Source organism: Narcine bancroftii, chromosome 2 (genome assembly GCF_036971445.1).
Source record: "Narcine bancroftii isolate sNarBan1 chromosome 2, sNarBan1.hap1, whole genome shotgun sequence".
Classification (NCBI taxonomy): domain Eukaryota; kingdom Metazoa; phylum Chordata; class Chondrichthyes; order Torpediniformes; family Narcinidae; genus Narcine; species Narcine bancroftii.
In genome coordinates this window covers 247,808,719-247,829,980 of record NC_091470.1, presented here as the reverse complement: position 1 = coordinate 247,829,980, position 21,262 = coordinate 247,808,719, and the positions used below count along the sequence as shown (strand labels likewise).

Genomic DNA, 21,262 nt, shown 5'->3' with positions numbered 1-21,262 from the left:
TTTGATGCCTGGCACTGTGTTCAGGTCCTGGCCCACTGACTGACCTTTTTGTGGAGACTGTGCTATACGTATCTGCTGGCCACCATATTGACCATGGTTCTGATGGCTGGGTATGCCAGGTTGTGGACCACGTCAAAACCCTGTTTCCTCCATGCTGTCGGCACTAAAGGTCGAGGTCTTCTGGTCAAGGTGTTGCTCAGAATTGTCTGTTCTCCTGGGCTGATGCATACGTCCTCTAGCTGGAGACCAGTTATTGAAGTCCTATGAATGGGGATGTCGGGGTCTGATTGTTGTGCCTCTGCCAGGGCTGCGTAGTTGAGTCCTGGGGTGGGGGCTTGGATTGCCTGTTTGGATGGGCGTGATAGTACGTCGGCTACCATGTTTGTTTTCCTGGTGATGTGTTTGATGTCTGTGGAGAACTCGGATATATAGGGCAGGTGCCTTTATTGCCTGGCCGACCAAGGGTCAGATACTTTGCTGAAAGGGAAAATGAGTGGCTTGTGATCCGTAAATATCAGGAAATGTCTCCCCTCCAGGAAGTACCTGAAATGTCGAACTGCCAGGTATAACACCAGGAGCTCTTGATCAAAGGCTGGAGGTTGGAGGTGCCTGCTAAAGAAAGCTAGAGGCTGCCATTGTCCGTGGACCAGCTGCTCAAGTACTCCCCTGACACAGTGTTGGAGAAGTCCACCGTGAGGACAGTCAGGGCATCTGTCCTTGGATGCATCAGGAGGGTAAGGCATTGGCCAGGGCATCTTTGGTTTTCTGGAAAGCCTCTGATGCTTACAGAGTCCTTACGATTTCTCTCTTTTGACCTGCCATAAAGGTCGCATGATGTGGGCCGCTGCCGGTATGAAGCGGTGATAAAAGTTAACCCTACCGGAGAACTCTTGAAGGCCTTTTACTGAAGTTGGATTTGCAAAAGACCAGATGGCCTCCACCTTTTCAGGCCTGGCTCCATCTTTATTTATTCTGTGCTTCAGGAAATCAAGTTCTTCTTGCCCAAATTGGCACTTGGCTGGGCTGATTGTCAAACCAAATGAGCTCAGGCGGGTGCACAAGTGCCTTATGTGCACTGCATGCTTGGCACAGTTGAGGCTGGCTATCAGGATATCATCCAAGTATTTGAAAGTAAACTTGAGGTCCTGGCCCACTGCATCCATCAGTCTTTGGAAGATTTGAGGCATTCTGATAAACTCGAAGAGTCCAAAAGGCCATTTTGGCAATGTCCTCTGAGTGGACCAGGATCTGGGGATAGCCCCTGATGAGGTTTACCTTTGAGAAGATTTGCACCCCTTGCAGGTTGGCAATGAAGTCTTGGATGTTGGGCACAAGATATCGGTCTGGCGTGATGGCCTCGTTGAGGTGACAGTAATCCCTGCAAGGTCTCCAAACCCCTGTTGCCTTGGGGACCATGTGGAGTGGGGAGGCTCAGGAGGGGTCAGAGCACTGCATGATAACGAGCTCTTCCATTTTTCAAAAATCCCCCTTTGTGAGGTTGAGTTATTCAGGGGGAATGTGGTACCATACCACGTGCTTAGGTTCTGCCAAGGTAAAGTGAGGCATTGTGATGGAAGGTATTTCGGTCACAATGCAAGTGAACTTATTGTTGGTGTTGGTTACTGAGTGTAGGTGGGGGGTGGTAAGTTTAGTTCCCTCAAGGGAGAGGGTCTGAAAAATTTTGGCATGTACCAGTCTACGCCCCTTGACATCCACCAATAGTGAGTGCACCCTGAGGAAATCTGTCCCAAGGAGTAGCTGTCCAGGTGAGCCGATTGTTCCCAAAATGGAGGGGTATGGTGTGGGTGCTGGAAATCCGAATTGTTGGCAGTCCTCAGACCCCGGTCCACACTTCCGTTGTGGGTATCAGACTGGGAACATTGACCTCGGCCCCCGTATCAACCAGGAACCAGCGGCCCAACAAGGAATCCTGAACGTGCAGGAGGCTGTCTTGTAGGCCGGCCACCACAGCCATCAACAACGGTTAGCTTTGGCGTTTCCCTGGAATGTTCAGGAGGAGCGGCATCAACGGGCCTTGGAACCCCAACATTGATGATAGAAACAGTATTGCTTACTGGTAGGATCCGCTCGCTGGTTAGTTGGCTGTCTTGTCGCTCATTGTAGCCGGGGGTATGGTCACTTGTCCAATGTTCTGCATGAGTCCCTTTTCGCCGCAAGAGTGTGTCCGCTCGGGCAGCTACCTTTCTGGGGTTTCTGAAGTCCTCCTCCATGATCAGCAGCCTGATTTCCTCCAGCAGTCACTCCAGAACAATCTACTCAACAAGCAGGCAAGGACTGTGCCCATTGGTTAAAGAGAACATGTGCAACAATCACGCCACGCGTTCATGCTTCAAGAGCCCGAAAGTGTAGTTGAATAGCTCTTTGAGGGCTACATACTTCCCTTGTTCTGGAGGGTGTTGGAGGAAATTGATGATCCTGGCTGCTATCTCTTTTCTGAGGGAGCTCACAACATAGTAGTAATGCGTGGTGTCAGTGGGGTTGTGTCGAATGGCAAATTGTACCTTGGCCTGTTGGAACCACACCCATGGTTGCGATGTCCAGAAGGCTGGAAGCTTCAACTGTTGCATTGATTGAAGGCTGCTCATCCATCTTCTGGTCCAAATTGCCGTTTGGACATGTTGGGGTTACCAATGTTGCATGTGTCTGCGGTTATAGCTATGTGTTAGAGCTCTAGAGAAGACACACCCACTCGAATGTACAAACAGTACTGATTTATTGGGTCATCGCTCTGCCTCTTAGGCTGGCTGAGCCTTGCTGGTACATCATCAGTGGGCGTGGCCTATGTTCCGCCAATTGCAATTGGTGGCTTTACGATCTGCCAATTGCTGATTGGTCTATTTCCTTGGTTGCCATTCTGGCCTATGGAAGAAGACTGTCTAGGCCCAAGCCGCCTGCTCAATCGTCGTGTTCGGACATCACTACTTGTGTTGGGCCGCGGGTCGCTACAAGTCTATAGAAATTGAAGACAATGATTGTGGTCTTATGATGTTCACCATCAAACAACATCTAGAATTCTATCAATATTTTGGTCTGTACTTCCTAGGGGATCTTTAACCACAAAATCCTTTGTTAATAAATACTTCCTCACTAATTGTAACCAAATCTGAAATAGCTTGGTAGGTTTTGTAAGATACTGCTCGAAGAATCAATCGTGGATGCACTCCACAAATTATTCTTGCACAACCCCCTTGCCAGTTTGGTTCATCCAATCAATATGTAGATTAAAATTTCCCATGACAACTGCAGTTCCTTCAACATGCTTTGGATAGTTCCCCAATTATGCTTTAGGTCATGTTTAGGTGGCTTGTAGACAGCTTTCTTTTTTTTTTCTGTCATTCATGTTTTCAACCCAAACAGATCCCACATCACTATTGCCTCTGTATTATGACTCAACGTAGCTCTGAAACATTCTCTGACGAACAATGCTCCCTTGCCTCCTTTCTTTTTTCACCCATATGTATGGTGGAATACTCAGCATCCAGTGTTGGTCACCCTACAACCAGGACTGTAATCACTATGAGATCATATTGATATATAACCTTCTGTTTTGTCAACTCGTCAATCTTATTGCAAATGCTACACGCATTAAAATAAAGCCTGCTAGCTTTGATTTGTTAAATACTTTTTACGAATTCTGGATTTGATCTGTGCTCTTCATTCTTGTTTACATTTTCACACTGTCACATTGTCAGTTTCTTCCTCCTTATCCTGGGTCATTGCTTTTTTATTTCTACTTGATCTATTAAACATCCTGTTTTTGAAGATCCCCCCTACTCTGTATGAAGTTTTGCCTGCAACACTATTTATATGATTTGCCATTACACTGATCCAAGCAAGATTCAGGTGAAGCCCACATCAAAGGAACAGTTCCCTCTTTCCCATAATTTTTGACGGTGTCCCATAAATAAACAGTACCTCTCCAATCCTATTTACAATTTGCACGTGGCTTAGATAATAATCTAATTACTATTCTTGAGATCATACATTTCCTCGTAATGCCTAATTAGAACTTCCTCATATATGTTAGTGCCAATGAAGTCAACAACAAATGGATCTTCCCCCTCCCACTCCAAGTTCCTCTCCAGCATGGAACAGATACTCTTATGTCTAGTTCCAGACAGGGAACATAGCCTTCAGGATTCTGTCAATATAGGTAACAGTGTATCTTAGCAAGCTTCTGCAAACAGAAAAACGATATAGACAATGATATTAATAGCACTGGGATAACTCCCTTGTCTTTATTCAGAAACATGCTTTAGAATCTATCCCACTGTTGTGTGTGGAGGAGACATGGCCTCCCTGCATATTGCTGGTGGTAACGTGGTCTCACCGTCTGAAATGCATTCGGAAGTCACACCACCTGTCAGAATGTGGTGCACTTTTTGTTTCACTCAATGTTACAAAGTTGTAGACAAAGTTATGGTTTGCAAGTGGATTGTTAGTTAAGATTGGGCTCAGACCACTGCTCAGTGCACAAAATGCATTGGCTGCTTCAAATCACTCAGTGTCCTTATTGGCTAGAGCCCTGTATTTAGCACCAACACAGAGGACATTTGCTCTGCCTTGTGGTGATAGCCATGGACACTGCTCGTTACTGCAGACATCGTTTGGAAGGGTCGCGGGTAAAGTGCACACTGCGCTAAAGCTGAGCTATGGTATTGGTATTGCTCGAGATCAATAGTGGCAGAAGAGCCGCCAGTCTCAACTGATCAGGAGTCCGAGGGTGTGCGAATACCCCTGCAGGTACAGTAGTATCAGATGCACCTCCTCTCATTCAGGGATCCAGGAGGGCGTGTGTAACCCCTGCTTATAATGTGCGAATGTTTGCATAGCCTGTGTGAATTAATAATTGGGTATTGTTTAACATTCTCCCCAGTTTGTTTCCAGTCACAAAATTTCCCATGTTCTTTATTAATTGTGCATGTTTTATTCCCTTTATGATTTTTTCCCACCCTCCCTTATTAATTGTATGTATGTTCCTATGCTCCCTTACAAATTATGCGTGTATGTTCCCACGCTCTTTTACTAATTGTTGGGTTAATAAAGTAATGTTTAATTGCAAACCCTTGTGACCAGTCTCGTCTGTCTTTGAACCCACCAAACCTGACACTTAAGAGAGTGGGTAGGGCTTCATTCAAAAGACAGCATCTCCAACCTTGCAACACTCTCTCAGAACTGCATTAGAGAACCAACTTAAATGTTAATGCTCAATGCCCTGGTGGAGGACTCAAACCCAGTCAACCAAATATTTATTTTTCCTTTAAAGTCAATGCAAAATCTCCCAAATGGATAGCACTAAGAACTCAAGATATTCTTCATTAGGAACCTTCACAAGGAGGTGGATGTGGATGCTTGGCTTATTGGCAACAGTAAAATTCACTCCTAATACATAGCATCCTAATGAAATATAGCAAAAGAAAGACAGGAAGTTATTGTCAAAACATGGCACTAGGCACTTATTGACAAATGAAGTCAAAGGTTTTCAGTTATCTGTGAAGGGTTACTGGCAGCACTGAATGTTCTCTCATTGTTTATTTAACCGTCGCCAGCTTTGGAGATGATTGCTTTAACAGAGCAGGAAAATGGGTTATGCAAAAAGAGTTCTATATTGAATTGCAAGGAGCAAGTATGCAATCAACCTGCTGGTTCAAGCTTATGTTACGAGCCCAGAGGACTCCAAACCCAGCAGCAATAGAAATTCACCAAGACAACGGTTACTTAAATAAAAGTTGCTTTTAATTTTCTTTAAACATAATAACAGGATCAATCTTAAACTTATTACTATTAACTTAACCTAACTTAAACCCCTTCTAATTCTAAGCACACGTATATGTAATGTGTACATGTTCAGGAAAAGTTCTTTGTTTCACAGTCCAATCATTCACTTCTCACTTCTCCAAGTTCACCGGTATCAGGCAATTCTTATACTTTGCACAGAATTTAACATTTATGAATTTTCACCAGGGTCTGATGCTTAAAATTACCAGAAGGTTCTTGTTGGTTTCAGCGAGAGATTTGTTGTTCATTGGAGACACACACACACACACACACACACACACACACACACACACACACACACACACACACACACACAAACTGATTTCCTCCAATCAGTCGCTTCAGTGTCTTGACAAACAAACTTGCCCCATCATGGGTTTTCCAAATGATAACCTCTTCTTCCAGGTCACCACAGAGTTCCTCTTGTTTCCCTTATTTCAGGAGAAACACTCTAGCCAACCACTGCCTCTTGTAAGGACTACAAGGGTTTTCAACAGGCTGAACTCAGAACTCACAAACCGTCTTCAAAATGGGGTTTCAACAAGCTGCCAGCTTGCCATGACTGCAGAACTTAGTTCCTTCTCTCTCTCTCTCTCTCTCTCTCTCTCTAAGAGAAGATGCCTGTTTTGTTTTTTTAATTTCTGCTTGCAAAACCACATGACTCCACTTAGAACAGCAAACTGCAACCAAAGATTTCCGGCACTGGAATCAGTTTCTTGAGCTTGCCCAACTGTTGCTTTAAAGACAATAATCCATTTACTCCACAGCATCAGTCCAATTAACACCTACTTGTGAAGTTTCCATAGGCATCTTCAAAGTTTCTACGAAGTCACTATGGACATGAAGTCTCTCTTTCAGCAAAGCTCTTGCATTTTAAATCAGCTGTCTTTTGTGAAGTGTTACTGTCTGTTTGTGAAGTGACCTACACTAAACCACCACAATCTATCTCTTTTAAAGATCTTTATATACAAATATAACCTGTCATACAATTCATGGACACTTCAGTTGATGTTGAACGTCACTATTTATTCCATATTTTATATTTATTAAAAAAATTAGAACAAGTAGCCAAAATGGTCCCTTGAGCTTGTCTATTGTACATATCCCTTTCAGCCTAAAGAATCCTATCCACTTCAGCTTTGAAGATTCAGTGTCTGCACCAAGAGCTCTCTGGGGTAGAGCATTACAATTGTTGATGCTTCCAAGGCTACAAATAAACAAAACATTTTGCCCTGAAAACCCGAATCATTACTTCTCAGAAGAGGAGCATTTTAATTCAATGTGGAATCAGTAAAGAAGAGATTGCAGTCAATAATTAATGTCAGTTGTAACAATCTGAATGGTCACTTCCATTCAAATTAATGGCTCGCCTAAATTTGAAAAAAACAAATGCTGACAATTTCCAATTTTTCCACTGAGATAAGTGTTCATTCTCAATTTTTAAACCAGCCTGGAAAATTCACAATGGGAATGTGAAATGGAAGCTTAATTGTGATTCATAACATATCCTAGGAGCTGTCAATACAAGGAAAACGTTAGGAGATTTATGGTCAAAAAGAGCAAGATCGCAAATTATTTAAACTGATGGAATGGTGTTCATTTTTCATTTTAAGCAATTAAAAAAATACACTTGAGATTACTCTAAATACCATAGACCACATTTGTCAGTAAGGAGAGGCTGAATTGCAGGACAAGGTTCTGAAATGACAAATTTAATAAAAGATTTGTAAATGAGTTATGTTTTTAACTGACACAGTTATGGAAGATTCAGCAGTGGTGAGGTTTTAAGTTGTTAGGAAGAGTAAGCTTTCCTCACTCATTTGCTGATAGCAACGAAGAGTAAAGCTCATCATGGGCTGCTTGGGTTGAGAAGGAGATTTCCACATTTAAGAAATCTTTCAGTCAACACATTATAATCACATATAATGGCTACCTGTCAGAGCCAAATGTGACCAGTTCATCTGCTGAAGGGATTGGGTTAGAAATACAGCATTTCTATCCCATCTTTTCTGACGTCAGTTCATCTCAGAAAACTTTACTGTCAACGAAGTGATTTTTTAAGTATTGCCTATTAACATGGAAAGAAAGATTGTGACCAACAAGATCCCTCAAATAGCTAAGAAATTGGAATAAGTAGAAATAGTTTGGAAACCTGCCTAATAAATCTTGGGGAATTTAATCACCAGTTTGTTGAGAAAGCCAACAGCTTATAGGATGAGGGGAAACAATGATAATAACCACCTGCGTAGATTCTGTGGAAATATAATAGTTGCAATAAAAACTGGTGCAGAATCTTCTTTACAGAGTATATTAGAGATCATTATAAACACGCCAACAGAGAAAGAATTCTGCAGTTCCGTATCAAGTAAACTGGTAAGCTCGATCTAATAAATGGCCAGCCCCTATTCTCTTATCCCTACTTTCTATCACTTAACAATTTGAATAGCCTTGCATTTCACTGATCCGAAACTGGCAAAATATGGAGTTAAAAATGTTTTTTCCTGGTATGCTTGGGAATGGCTGAAAATAATGACAGATTATAGTGTTTTTAATGTAGTGCAACTCCTCAAAGCATGACAGAAATAAAAAGTTATCACATGGATACAGTATGCATATCTGGAATTACAAATGCTAATAGGAGTTCACCAAAGCAAACTTTATTTCATAGCTATAGAAAACGTGAGGATAAACAAAGCTTTCTGTGACTCCATAAAATGAGCACTACAATGGTCTTTAACTCTTCATTTAATTCTATGAACAAAGAACATTTTTAAAGTTAGTGGGGGATGGATTTTACGACTAACAGTTTTCTTTGCATTCAGCCTCAGAAAGTAAGCAATGTAAAGTAACATTTGTGCATATTGTGCATTTGTACTCAGTCACAGAGTTAAATTTCACCTGATCTGACCAAGACATAATTTAATAAATATTGTCTGAGAACTACCGTTGATGCCCTACTTGCCCCTAGTGGACTACGATCATACAAGAAAACAAATTTGCAAATTGTACTGCGTTAATCAAGTAAACACAAAGTGTTCCATGATCGTTATCTTTTCAATGGCAGGAACTGATCAATTTCAGATAATGATGCAGGATAATAAAAGATCGTGAAATGTGTCAAATGTTTAATTTAAAATAATTAATTTTATTCAATCTGAGACAAAAACAAATTACAGATGCTAGAAAACTAAAATAAAAGGTTGAAATGCAGGAAATACTCAGCAGTTCAGGCAGTATATGTGGAGAGAAAAATGAAGTTATTATTGCAGGCTCATCAGGGAGTTCTTTACACAGATGCTCCCTGTACCAAAATGTTTTGTTCTCATTCCAACTTGTCTGTAGTGGGCAAATGAAAACATCTTAAACGTCTGAGAATACTGCTTGGGGCAACTTGTGAAGTTAAAAACAATATAAATGCAAGATGTTTTGTTTCCAGCAATGGGAACTGCACTTTTCCAGCACTCCATCCTGAAAACGGAACCTGCGTTGGCTGCTAAAATTGAGAAGCTCCATTTTATTATCAACATTAAGGCAACAGAAATATACTCAAACAATTCTCCCAAATATTAATATTTAGGTTTTTATTCCAATCATTCTTATACATAGTTGGCTAAGTCCAGAAACATAATTTTGTGACTGTGCAAAGTTTAAGTTTGATTTATTGGAAATTATTTTAAATTAAACATTTGATACATTTCACGATCTTTTATTATCCTCCATCATTGATCAGTTCCTGCCATTGAAAAGATAACGATCATGGAACACTTTGTGTTTACTTAATGAACGCAGTACAATTTGCAAATTTGTTTTCTTGTATGATCGTAGTCCACTAGGGGCAAGTAGGGCATCAACGGTAGTTCTCAGACAATTTTTATTAAATTATGTCTTGGTCAGATAAGGTGAAATTTAATTCTGTGACTGAGTACAAATGCACAATATGCACAAATGTGAGTATCGTTTAGTCTTTGAAATGACAACTTATAAACAAACATCCATGGTGGGGGGTTGCACACTTGCGTGTAGGTAGGTGCGTGTATATATTCGCTTGCATATTTGTTACTGTATGCAAACCATGACATTTGCTATTGGTTTGCTCTTTTGACAGCTGCATGGTGACGGAGATAAATGAAGACTGCAGAGCTCTCGTCATTGTCCCATGTACAGCACTGGTATAAAACTAGAGACAGGCTTCAAGTGGACTGCATACCTTGGATGAGAAATAAAACACTCAGTATTCATTTTAGGTAACAGTCCTCCTAAACCTTAACACCCAATTGAATTCATGTACTAATTATATCCTTTCTTTTTTCTGGTAAAGAAACATTTCTCTGAAGCTCACAGTTCCAGCTATCACCTGAATATGCTGCTTCTGCAGATCAATAGCGCCTAGTTAAGTGGATGAAAAGGCTAAATGTGACTCGTTTGCAAAGCCAGGGGTTATTCAGCTTTTAAGTGGTACTCTTGTGCTTCATTTTGGCAAGCTCAAATCAACTCCAAGGTGGTCTGGATTTTTAAAGTTATTTTATTATTAAGGATCTGACATTCCTTTTTACTTCAATACCTCAATACCACAATAGGTTACAGTTACACTGCCTGTGTAATCACCATGCAGAAAATCTACATTATCCTCCAAAGCTGTTGGTCATACATCTCACATGGCAAAACCGACACTGGTTTTAATGCAAGCAAAATCAATAAATATTAACCTTTTCTGACACTTCCTCCACTGATACTTTATCAGCTACTGTCAAGTTATACAATAAAAGGCCAGTGATACATTGCATTTTTAAGCTTAAGAATCAATGACAGATTAGAAAATCAATGTAGATTACCAAAGATTCAATATTAATTACTTAAAAAAAAAGACAATGAAAGACAAGCAAGAAGAATTTCGACTGAAGTTAAAAAACCATCCTGGTGCTGTAGCATTAATCAAATCTCCCATTTCAAATTAATATTTCAGGATTACATTTAATACTACAAAAAGGTGCACACATGGGGGAAAACATTACAATCTACATACAGCCTTCCACTGTCTTTTAAGTAAGTTAATGAATGACTGTGTTAGTTTCCTGTCTGACAACAGTATCTACACTTCAAAGCAAAGTTCATTGGCTCAGAGGTACTTTGAGGTATCTTGACATCACAATGGCCAAAAAGAAAAGATGAAAATTCTTTTAACAATATAGCGAGAGTTCAGATAACCACAAACCCTAGACACAACATAAGACATCTTGGATTAAACTGTGCTGGCTAAAGCATGTGATTGTGAAGACAACTGCTGGTGGGCAGCCACTCCCAAGGCAAGTAGGACCAGCTGTAACCCAAGAACTGACTGAATGGCAGATGCCATCACTCCTGTCATTCCCTTGCATCATTGAACTCTTATAGAGAAACCAATGACAGAGCACAATCAATGGTAAAGTCATACAGCACGATCCAGTCATACAGGACGGAAATACTGTAGCCATTTGTTCCATCAAGCCCAAGAACATCAACTGCAGATTTTCATTGATTCTCCCCAGATTCCCAACAACTCCACCCAGATTTTCCCATTCATCTACACACTCAGAAAAATGTGCATTTTTTTTGGAGTAGCTGGGGAACCCACGTGGTCACAGAGAGAACATGCAAACTCCACGTGGGCAGAACCCTGGTCTCTGGAGCTGTGAGGCAATGGCTCTGTGAGCTGCAGCAAAGCATCAGAGATGCCATTTATTTCAGTAGAGATGGAGAATGGGTAATGTGATTATTTTTAAAAATATTATTTCATCACCAACAATTGTAATAAATAACCTGCATTACATGATTTTTGTTCCTAATGATTCAGATTGAAGTGGCTGCTGATCAGTGTTCTGGGAAAGTGAAATGCAGAAAGTATGGTAATTTAGCTTTTTTTTAGATTAGAGACCTAACAGATAGTGTAGGTACAGAACATTGGGAGCAAACTCCATATTCTGATCATTTGCTGATATTCTCAAGAATTCCCAATGACATGTATTGGACATAAAGCCCCAAGTTTTTGCATTTCAGTGCAAGAAAGAAATATCAGGATTATGGTGATGAGGTGGGGGCAGACACAACTGAAGCATGCACCAGGAGGGCTGTTTGAGCAAAGGGAGGCATTTTTCTGCTGTCAGTTTGACCCAAATAATAAACTTACAATTTGTTAAATATTTTCTTTCCTCTTCAGAAGAAACAAAATTAAAAAAATATTTTTTTATTGATTTGATGCTTTCTTGTATCTCGATGAATTCAGTCATTAATTTACCAAATGCCAACAGACTTTGCACATCAGTTGTCACATTGATATTGTATTTTGAGCATCACTGCAGCATATTTCAGATTTATTTTAATTTTGTAAGTTAGATGAAGGAATTGTCCTGTTCTTTTCATAAGCAGCATTTCTTGTGATTTTAAATTTCATTCTTAGACCCTCTAACCAACAATTCTGTAGTACTAAACCAAAGGTAATTAAATCTGGTTGGAGGCTATTCTGTATTATACATACTGCAATATTGTATACTTAGGTACCATAACACTAAAACACTTACATATTTCTTACATTGTTTAGGAAGAGTAACTGGATAAGAAGTGAAACAAAAGAACTTCTTTCCGCTTTAGAGGAATTCAAACCTTTTGTTTCCTCTCCAGGTACATATTTAAGATACAAGCTATAAACTGGGTCATTTTTCTTGACAGATGTGTGCACCAAGCTGTCAATCAAATTGGAAGTTGTAGAGAAGACTAGATTTTCAACTATGATGCAACTATTCAGTCTGATCTGATAGCTGAGCCGAAAGTAATATAGGTCAAGATTTAAAAGAAAATATTTCTTGGTTCAACATTTGGTAGGCAACGTAGAAAGATAAAGGATTACACAATAATTCCTGATTTTTATTGTAAAAAAACGTACTTACTTTCAACCCTTCTGTATGTCCATATTTTGCAAATTTGATCCAGCTTTCAGCTGAAGGCATGGGATATATATAGTCAGGGTAGAGTCCTCTCCATTGGGCTACCATAATGTCTCCATACCTAGCCTGGTGCTATGTTTTGATTTCCTATTAGTCTTCTTTCCGTAAAACATCACTTCTAAATTATTTTAGATGTTCCTTTAACTCTTCTGTAAGATGTAAACGATTTTTAATTTCACAAAAAGGTTTGAAGGCTGAGAATTAAGCACACATCTTGGTTTCCAAAAAGTGGGCAGTTCACCCCTTAAAAAAGCACAGAAGGTAATGGATGATTGCAGCTTCAACAACACTCAAAAAGTTCGACACCATACAGGTCACAGTAGCCTGCTTGATAGACACCTGATCAACCACCATTCATTCACTCCATCATTGACCCACAGTAACAACAGTCTGCACCATCTTCAGGATGTCTGTACTGTAGCAGATTATCAAGGCCATTTAGACAACATCTAAACTCACAACCTCTATCAACGAGAATGTACCAGATAGGCAAAAGCATGGGAACTCCACCACCTGGAAATTGCCCTCCAAGCTATACAGCATCCTGACTTGGAAATATTTCACAGATCCTTCACTGTCAACTAGGTCATAATCCTGGAATCCCGAACAACATTGTGAGGATACCCATGCCTCAAGGAAACAAGCAATTCAAGGCAGCAGCTCACCACCACCTTCTCAAGGATAATTAGTGATGGACAGCCTGTGAAACCCACATCCCTTGAATGAATAAAAAAAGGAACTAAAATTTATAACTAGAGATCAGTGCACAAAGTTAATATACTGCACATGGGTCAGAAATGATTAGATCCAATGGAGAGGATGAATTTCCTCTCCAACATTTCTAATATATGATGACTTATTTCAAATACACCAAGCACTGCCACAGGATCAAACTTCTTTAGGAACTCATCCATTATAGACACTTTATCCAGCAAATAATGTAAATAAGAAAAGGGGAATCAGAAGAATCATTGAATTTTTCAAATCCACGTTAAGCAACAATTAAACTGCTGGTTTGGCAAGGGTAAAGAGGCAGACTGAAGGCAATGAGCAAATTTAGATGTTCTAACTTAAAATCCAGTTCAGAGATGTCAACAGAAAGATCACTGGCAGTGATGTTGCATTCATACTAAAAATGGAGGACTTTCAATCCTGCAAGATCAGTCTGGAGCATTCTAAATTTAATCATTAATCTCCTAGATACAAGTGTGACCTTATGCAAGAGAAAAGAAATTGGGAAAAGTTGACTTTTTAAAAAAAAATGTGGTTTTATATACTTATTTTAAATATAATGCTACTGGGGAAAGGAGTTAGAATAAGGTCACCTCTTTGGGCCAGAGCCTTTGGAGGATAGCGCAGACATGAATATTCCTCCAGGAACACACCCAACCAGAGCATCAGGAACAATGAAAGAGGGATTAGTACTTTGAAAAAAATGAGCCTTGCCTGCATGTAGATAAGCAAGATCTGGATTCTCAATATCAGGATGGAGTTCCTTGAGATGGTTCCGAAATTCCAATGGGATGTTGGTTCCATACTCACACTTTGGGCAATTATACATGAGTACGCCTTCGTGTTTGCCAGTGTGTAGGATGTGCTTCCGTATATTTTCTGCACAGTTTGACCTAAACAAGGATTTTCCCCAAAAAGAAAAAAAGATTCATCAGTTTCAGCACATTTTTATGTACAACCTAAACTGAGTTAATTATTACCAGAAGGTGCATCTCACACAGATAATTCAGCATTTTGAATTTTTAAAACAGACACTCCATTAAACAAAGCATAGAGAAGCTACATAATGAAGTAAAATGAAATACCCAAGGCTGAAGGAGGAAGGGCAATTATAGATCTTGCATAAATACTCATCCCATGTTGGTCATGAGCAAAAGTCATCAAAAATAGGTAATTAAGAAATGAACTCAAGATGAGAAACAAAAGTAATTTGCATTTGCATTTTCATGGTAATACATTTTCAGTTCCACAGAAACATTGTTACTTCATGCAATTCAAAAGATAGGACTTCTAATGTTTTAGGATCATCCTGGAAACTCTAGGATATAATCCCCTGGGCTAAGTTCAAGCAAAATGAAGAGAACTATCACTGGGAAATATTAACCATGTTTCCCTTTCTTTTGAAATAGAACATGATTCTATTTGCCTATTTATCCTTTTACTCAGAGGGATTTCATTTATTGCAGTATATTAAAATGGTAGTGTGTCCTCCAATATCTTTTGTAATGTGTGACGCTCCACGTAGATGCACAACTGGAGATCATCCAATCAAAGCAAGAAACCCATATCCCTTGTCTTTCTGCACCTTAAGTTACAAGTATGACCCTTTGATCGAATGGATTCATTTCATGCATCACCTCTCACATATACTTAATCCTAGATTAAATCAAATTTAAACAAGTCCAAGCAATTCATCCCCAGTCAGCAGCTCAAAATGACGACAATTGAACGATTTTTTTGGGCAAGAACATAGTGCAACTGTTTCTTAGGATATTAGTGAATGGGGATGAAAATCTAAACATGGCCTTGAATGTATTTTAATGTTAATGTCTAAACAATGTCTATTAGAATATTCAAGAATAGATCACAAAGTTAAGAATTTAATGTTTTCTGGTCCCTTAGTTGAAACTTTAGTTTCTTTATAGTCTAATAAAAGTTAATATTATCAATACAAAAGGCATGTGTTATTGTTACACCTCAAACCAGCAACAACAGAAGACATAATTAAAAAGGGTTACATTTTAAACTCTAAATTTATTCATGACTATTAACAATAAAATGTCTTAACCCAATTAACCCCACTATGTTACTGTAACAAATATCATATCTTTATAAACAGTGTGTTGTTAAAAAAAACAGACCATTACAGTAAGTGTCCAATATTCAAAAAGACAAAATTTCCCCAAAAAAACGACGTCAGTCAGTCAAGTAAGTTAGACCGAAAACACAGTCCACAGAATTCAATCCCAAAGCTCAGTGTCCAAATTCAGTTTCCCCAACTAAGTTACAAAAGGACGTCATATTCCATATTGGAGAGAGAAATGACTGATGTTGCATTGCCGTCAGCTTCAAGGCTTCCTTAGATGACTTCCCTCGGTTCTTAAATTGTGGTTTTTAACTCTTCATGACCTTATGAGGCAAGTGCTTATTACACAGCTCTCCTGGTTGGTCTCCACTGCTCCAACTGCTGCAGTTCTGCCACTCCAACTGCCGTTCTGAACGTTCCATTCTCTCTCTGTCTGCACAGCTTGACCCAGCTGCACCAACAAGTCTCACAGAGAGTTCCCAGCAGAATTTCATCTTTTATGATGACAGTCCACAGTCCAAAAGGTCAGCCCATGGTCCATAACATGACATAAAAATATTTTATGATATTCATGCCTGAATCTCTTAGTCATACAGTTGTGTATTTCATCCCAGAGAAATGAGTACTTGAATTTAGGCTTTCACTCCCACTCCTGATATAGACTGCTATGCTCCCAGTGGTACGATCTCTCAACAGAAATGTTAAACCAAATCCAAATTTCCCACAATCAAAGAGATGAAAGTTTATGGCATTATTTTGAGAAAGAGCAGTGGGGTTCACCCACTGGGTCAATATTAATCTACAGTCAAAATCATTAAAACAGATCATCTGGTGTCTATGACATTGCTGTTTGTGGAGCTTGCTGTGATTATCTAAGATGGTTACTATTCTAATACACTCTATTAGCTGCAAAATTTCCCAACATCCCAGTAAGTTAAATCAGCAAAACATTTTTTGCATCTCTGGAACAATCCAGTAGTTGTCCAACTTCAGACATTATGCCTCCATTTTTCTATTCTTTCTTCACTGTCTTTTGCGTCCATGAAGTGAGCCCGTCTTTGATCAAACAGGTCTAATTCTGCATATCCTGGTTCATATGATAAGGAACATAATCTTGCCAACATCTCTATGGCATTCACACATTTTTGTCCCCACTGATCAACCACTGGGAATCTTTCTGCTCCCTTGCCTTTCCTGAACTGACTGTCACTAACATGTATGAAGCTGCAATTCAGTCTTTCTCTGAGAAATTCAGTGAAGGCTTATCCTGTACTAAATGCTTACCTTTGCTCATTAAGATCTAGTTCTGACCTACTGGATGGATCCTGGACGGTTAAATCTTGCTGCTGATGGGCCGTAATTCTCTTTTACAGGCAGAATCTTGAACCACATTATTATGAGAATGTCATTGTATAAAAACAGAGTTAACATGCCAGGTTAAAGAACCTTCAGAGTTCTACCTAAAACTTAACTCTCTTTCACTTGCCACAGATGCTACTTGATAATGCTGAGGGTTACCAGTCTTTTGTCTTTATTTCATACTTCTTGTCTGAGCAGTGTACATTATTTTATGTTGAATGTTTGAGTGTGGCCAACCCTCCCACACTCTAATATTGACATTCCTCACGTCGTCTCAGGAAATGTTTACACCAACAACATCTAAGGAGGAGGTAAAAATTATGGATTTTATAAATATTTATTGCTATGGGCTTGCTAGTGTCGATTGGGTGTTTCCAAATTCAGACATTACTGTGGTCTCCATTTTAAAAATATCATCTTTTTTTAATCTCTGTGACTTACTCTCTTCCCACATCTGTAACCTTCTACAAGTTCTACAACCTGCTAAGATTCTCACGACACTGGATTAAAGGATTCTACCAGTGGCAGCTTTTGTTTCAGTTGCCAAGGCTTTGAGCTTTGGAATTCTCTTCCTGAACCTCATTGGTTTTTTTGCTCCTTTAAGACACTCCTTAAAAACAACCTCTGACCAAGCTTTTCCTAATTTGGCCTGATGACAAATTCTGCAGCTTGCACAAAGTCTTTTTTTTTTGCTAATTACCTTGAATACCTTTGGTATTTTGTTGCATTAAGTCACTACACAAATAAAAAGGGTCAGATTCAGAGCATGAATCTGAAACATCAACTATCCATTTTCCTCCACAGATGCTGCTTGACACACTGAGTTCATCCAGCAATTTGTATTTTGTTGTAAATGCAAGTCATCATTTCATGAAATTACCTTTCTCCCAAGAATCTTTGGAGCACAGATTGTCAGGCTACCACAAGAATTAGGGAGTAATTTACGTCTAATGTTGCTTGATTATTCTGGGCATATCATTCAATATTGTACTCTAATCAAATAAATAATTATTGTCAGATGTGGTGATTGTTTCCATTCTTAACTATGTCCTTACTGCTTTATGCAAGTTAGCAAACACTGCTTTCTATATAACCATACTTTTTACTGCTCAGGCAAGTGGAAGTTGTGGCACTTTGGAAGGTTAAATTAGGGCAGAACGTTCACAGTGAATGATGGGGCCCTGGAGAATGTTGTAGAACTGAGAGATTTGGGGTATAGGTGAATAATTTTGTGGAAATGGCTACACAGGTAGCTAAGGTGGTGAAAAAGGTGTTTGGCATGCTTGCCTACATCAGTCATGTTACTGAGTACAGAAGTAGAAATTACATGTTACAACCGTAAAAGAAGTTGGTGCTACCACACGAGTATTGTGTGCAATTCTGGTCACCTAGCTACAGTAAAAAAATGTGATTATGCTGGATAATACTATGCAGTATTTTTTCAACCACCCCAGAAGCTACTCTAAAAAATCAGTTTTTAATATCATATGTTCAATAATTTCAAGTTTATTATCATCTGATTGTACACATAGAACCCAACGAAACAGTCTCTCCGGACCATAGCCACCTCTCCCATCCATTTTCTGAACAGATATAGATACTAACATATTGCTTATTCTGCATCTTCCCTCATCATTCTCTCTCAACAGTACCCTTCAATGCTGAATTTGGATGTTGTCTGTTAATGTTCCATTGAGGCGCCTTGGTACACTGGTTGTGTTAAAGTGACAATATAAGTGAAAATTGCTGTTATGTAGAGTTTTTTTTTCTTTATTTAGCCTTATACTCAGTTATTTCAACACCTTAGCTTTGATTCACTTGAGGAGGTAAACTATTCGCTAAAATTCAATCTAAATCTGTTGAAGTATCTAAAGGATGAATGGGACAAGCCCAGAAAGTCAACTTGGGTTGGCATGAACAAGTTGGGGTGAAGAGCCTGTTCTGTATCCTATGACTCTGAGCAGTCAACTGCATTTGCACTGCCCTTGAATCATTCCCTATATTTTGGGGATTACTGACTGCTTGAGATTTGTTTCAATATTGTGGTGACTGGCCTTTGCATTGGAATATATAATGTGTGATAACAGTGCAAGTGAATTTAAAAGAACCAGTTAATCTTACAGTAGCAGCACCTGAGCTGTACACTCAAAATGATCCTTTACTGTAGCTTCTGTGGTAGTTTAAAAGGCAAAGGTCTGCATATATATGAAAGAGAACCAGGAAAAAGATATACTGGGTATGTTAGATACATGATTGACCGCAGGTGCAGGAATTTGGAGCAGCATACAACCTCCTGGGGGTACTCAGTCAGTTGAGCAACATCAGTGGGAGAAAAAGAATTGTTGACATTTCAGACGAAGGGTTCTAGCCTGAAACGTTGACAATTCTTATTTTCCCACTGATGTTTCTCCAGCAGGTTGTTTGTTACTGCAAATATTCAGTGGGTCAGACAGTATGTGTGAAGAGAGAAAAAGAATTAAAGTTTGAGTCAATGAACATTCATCTATATTGGAAAAATCCACCTCACCTGCTCATTCAATTAAAGATCCCATGGTTCTGAAGGGAAGTACTCCAGCAAAATTTTTTCCCTTAATGAACACTTCTAAAACAGACTATTTGGCTAATATCAAATAATGATTGTAGAAATTTGCTGTGTACAATCTGGCTGTCATGTTTCCTACAAAACAGAGACTATAAATTGAAAAGTACAATTGACTGTAAAGTCCTTTTGGATCCTGAAAGGGATGTGAAAGGTTCTTTATAAATGCACATTTGTATTCAGTTTATAATGGACAACAAAGGATGGAAGGAAGGAAGGGTCAAGATTAGTTCTGATGAAATGAGCCTGTGAAATATGATTTGGAGTTAAATTCCCATCAAGGTAGGCACCAAGTGGGGGGGGGGGGGATTTGAGGACATCACCCCCCCCCCAAATGAGGTGATGTGCCCCCATATGCTCACAGCTATCGCTCGCTATCAGACCTGCCCCCGCCTGCATCACTAGTGTGCATCAACGTCACTAGTGCCTAGCTTGACAAACTTCTGAGACTCTGCACTCACCTCTACCCATGTCACTAGCTTGGCGCATGCTAGTGACTCTCCACACAATAAAAGAACCACTTTCGCCTGCTACATCAGAAGGACAGAGGAGGTTAACATTCGTTTGGCAGGTAGGTACCAGAAACCCCTCCCCCATCCCCCGAGCGAGTTAACAAGTATTGAACTGTGTCCCTGTCACCCTAATGCCCCCTTCTAACACTCGTTCTGGCACCGATCCTGATTCCCACCAAAACATATTAACAATATTTTGAACATGAAGCAGCTAAACAACAAATACCATCCAGAGTAAGGCACTGATTTCTTTTGCTTGGCCTATAGAATTTTAAAAAACACCTGTTTTCATGTGCATGAAAAAACTGTTTTTTTTTCATTTAGTAGGTAAAGATTGTACAAAGGAACATACATAAAGAAATAAATCATTTTCCTTTTCTACACCCTCACTAAAAAAACAAAAATTGTTAAGCCACAGCGTTGTTTCTGCAAGCTAAATAGCAGCCTACTAGCAATAACTCCAGGTGTGAAAGAATTTGGGACAAGGCGATGTGACATTTTAGGAAAGATACATAAAACTGAGCACATACACCCTCCTTAAAGCAATATTCTAAACTGTGCCGGGCCAGTCAAGTCTTTGGTAAGATATTCTGGTGAATGGAAGAAACCTTACTCAGCTGCTTTCTCATCAGAAATAAAAATGAATTTTAAAAATGGTTGATTTTTATTCATGCTTTAGAGAACTTGAATACAGCAGTACAATAGCCTGTGGCAAATTGGTAATGCAGAACGATAAGTAGATTAGTAAAATGAAGACACATGAAAATGGATTTTGAGGATAAATGGAAGAAAACCTATATTAAAATGCCAGAATAACTACACAACAAAAACCATCATGAATGTAAACATTGGATATAACCAGTGTACAGATTGCAGATGTAAAACAAAACAGTGGATTCCACAGCTCATTTCACCTAACAAACTATCAAATGGTATTTGATTTTGTTCAAAATTCACAAAACAAATTGATGCAATATTGTCAGCTGCACAAGCTCAACCTAACAAGGAACATATCCATAACACATGGAACAGCAAGGAAACAAATTGATTTTACCATTTGTAAAGCACATGGGATGCAAATTATAAACCTGGGAGATCGTAGGCATTATTTTCTGATATGCCATTGAAATTAACACAATAAAACAAATGGCTTTGTGCTTTTTTTTTAAGCTATTGTTGCATTTCCATTGCTGGTATC

At 39.3% G+C, this 21,262-nt stretch overlaps 1 protein-coding gene across 5 annotated transcripts in view; it reads right to left on the bottom strand.

Moving 5' to 3' along the window:
- The window catches only part of znf407 (zinc finger protein 407), a 589,445-nt gene that overhangs the window by 142,670 nt on the left and 425,513 nt on the right, over nucleotides 1-21,262 (bottom strand). For all 5 annotated transcript variants that reach the window (XR_011352118.1, XM_069920758.1, XM_069920760.1 and 2 more), the window contains one exon: nucleotides 14,223-14,401. Coding sequence is in view for 4 of the 5 variants with exons in the window: in XM_069920758.1 (XP_069776859.1) it covers nucleotides 14,223-14,401 (179 nt within the window). In the remaining variant the exon portion in view is untranslated. The remainder of the gene's footprint in view (nucleotides 1-14,222; nucleotides 14,402-21,262) is intronic.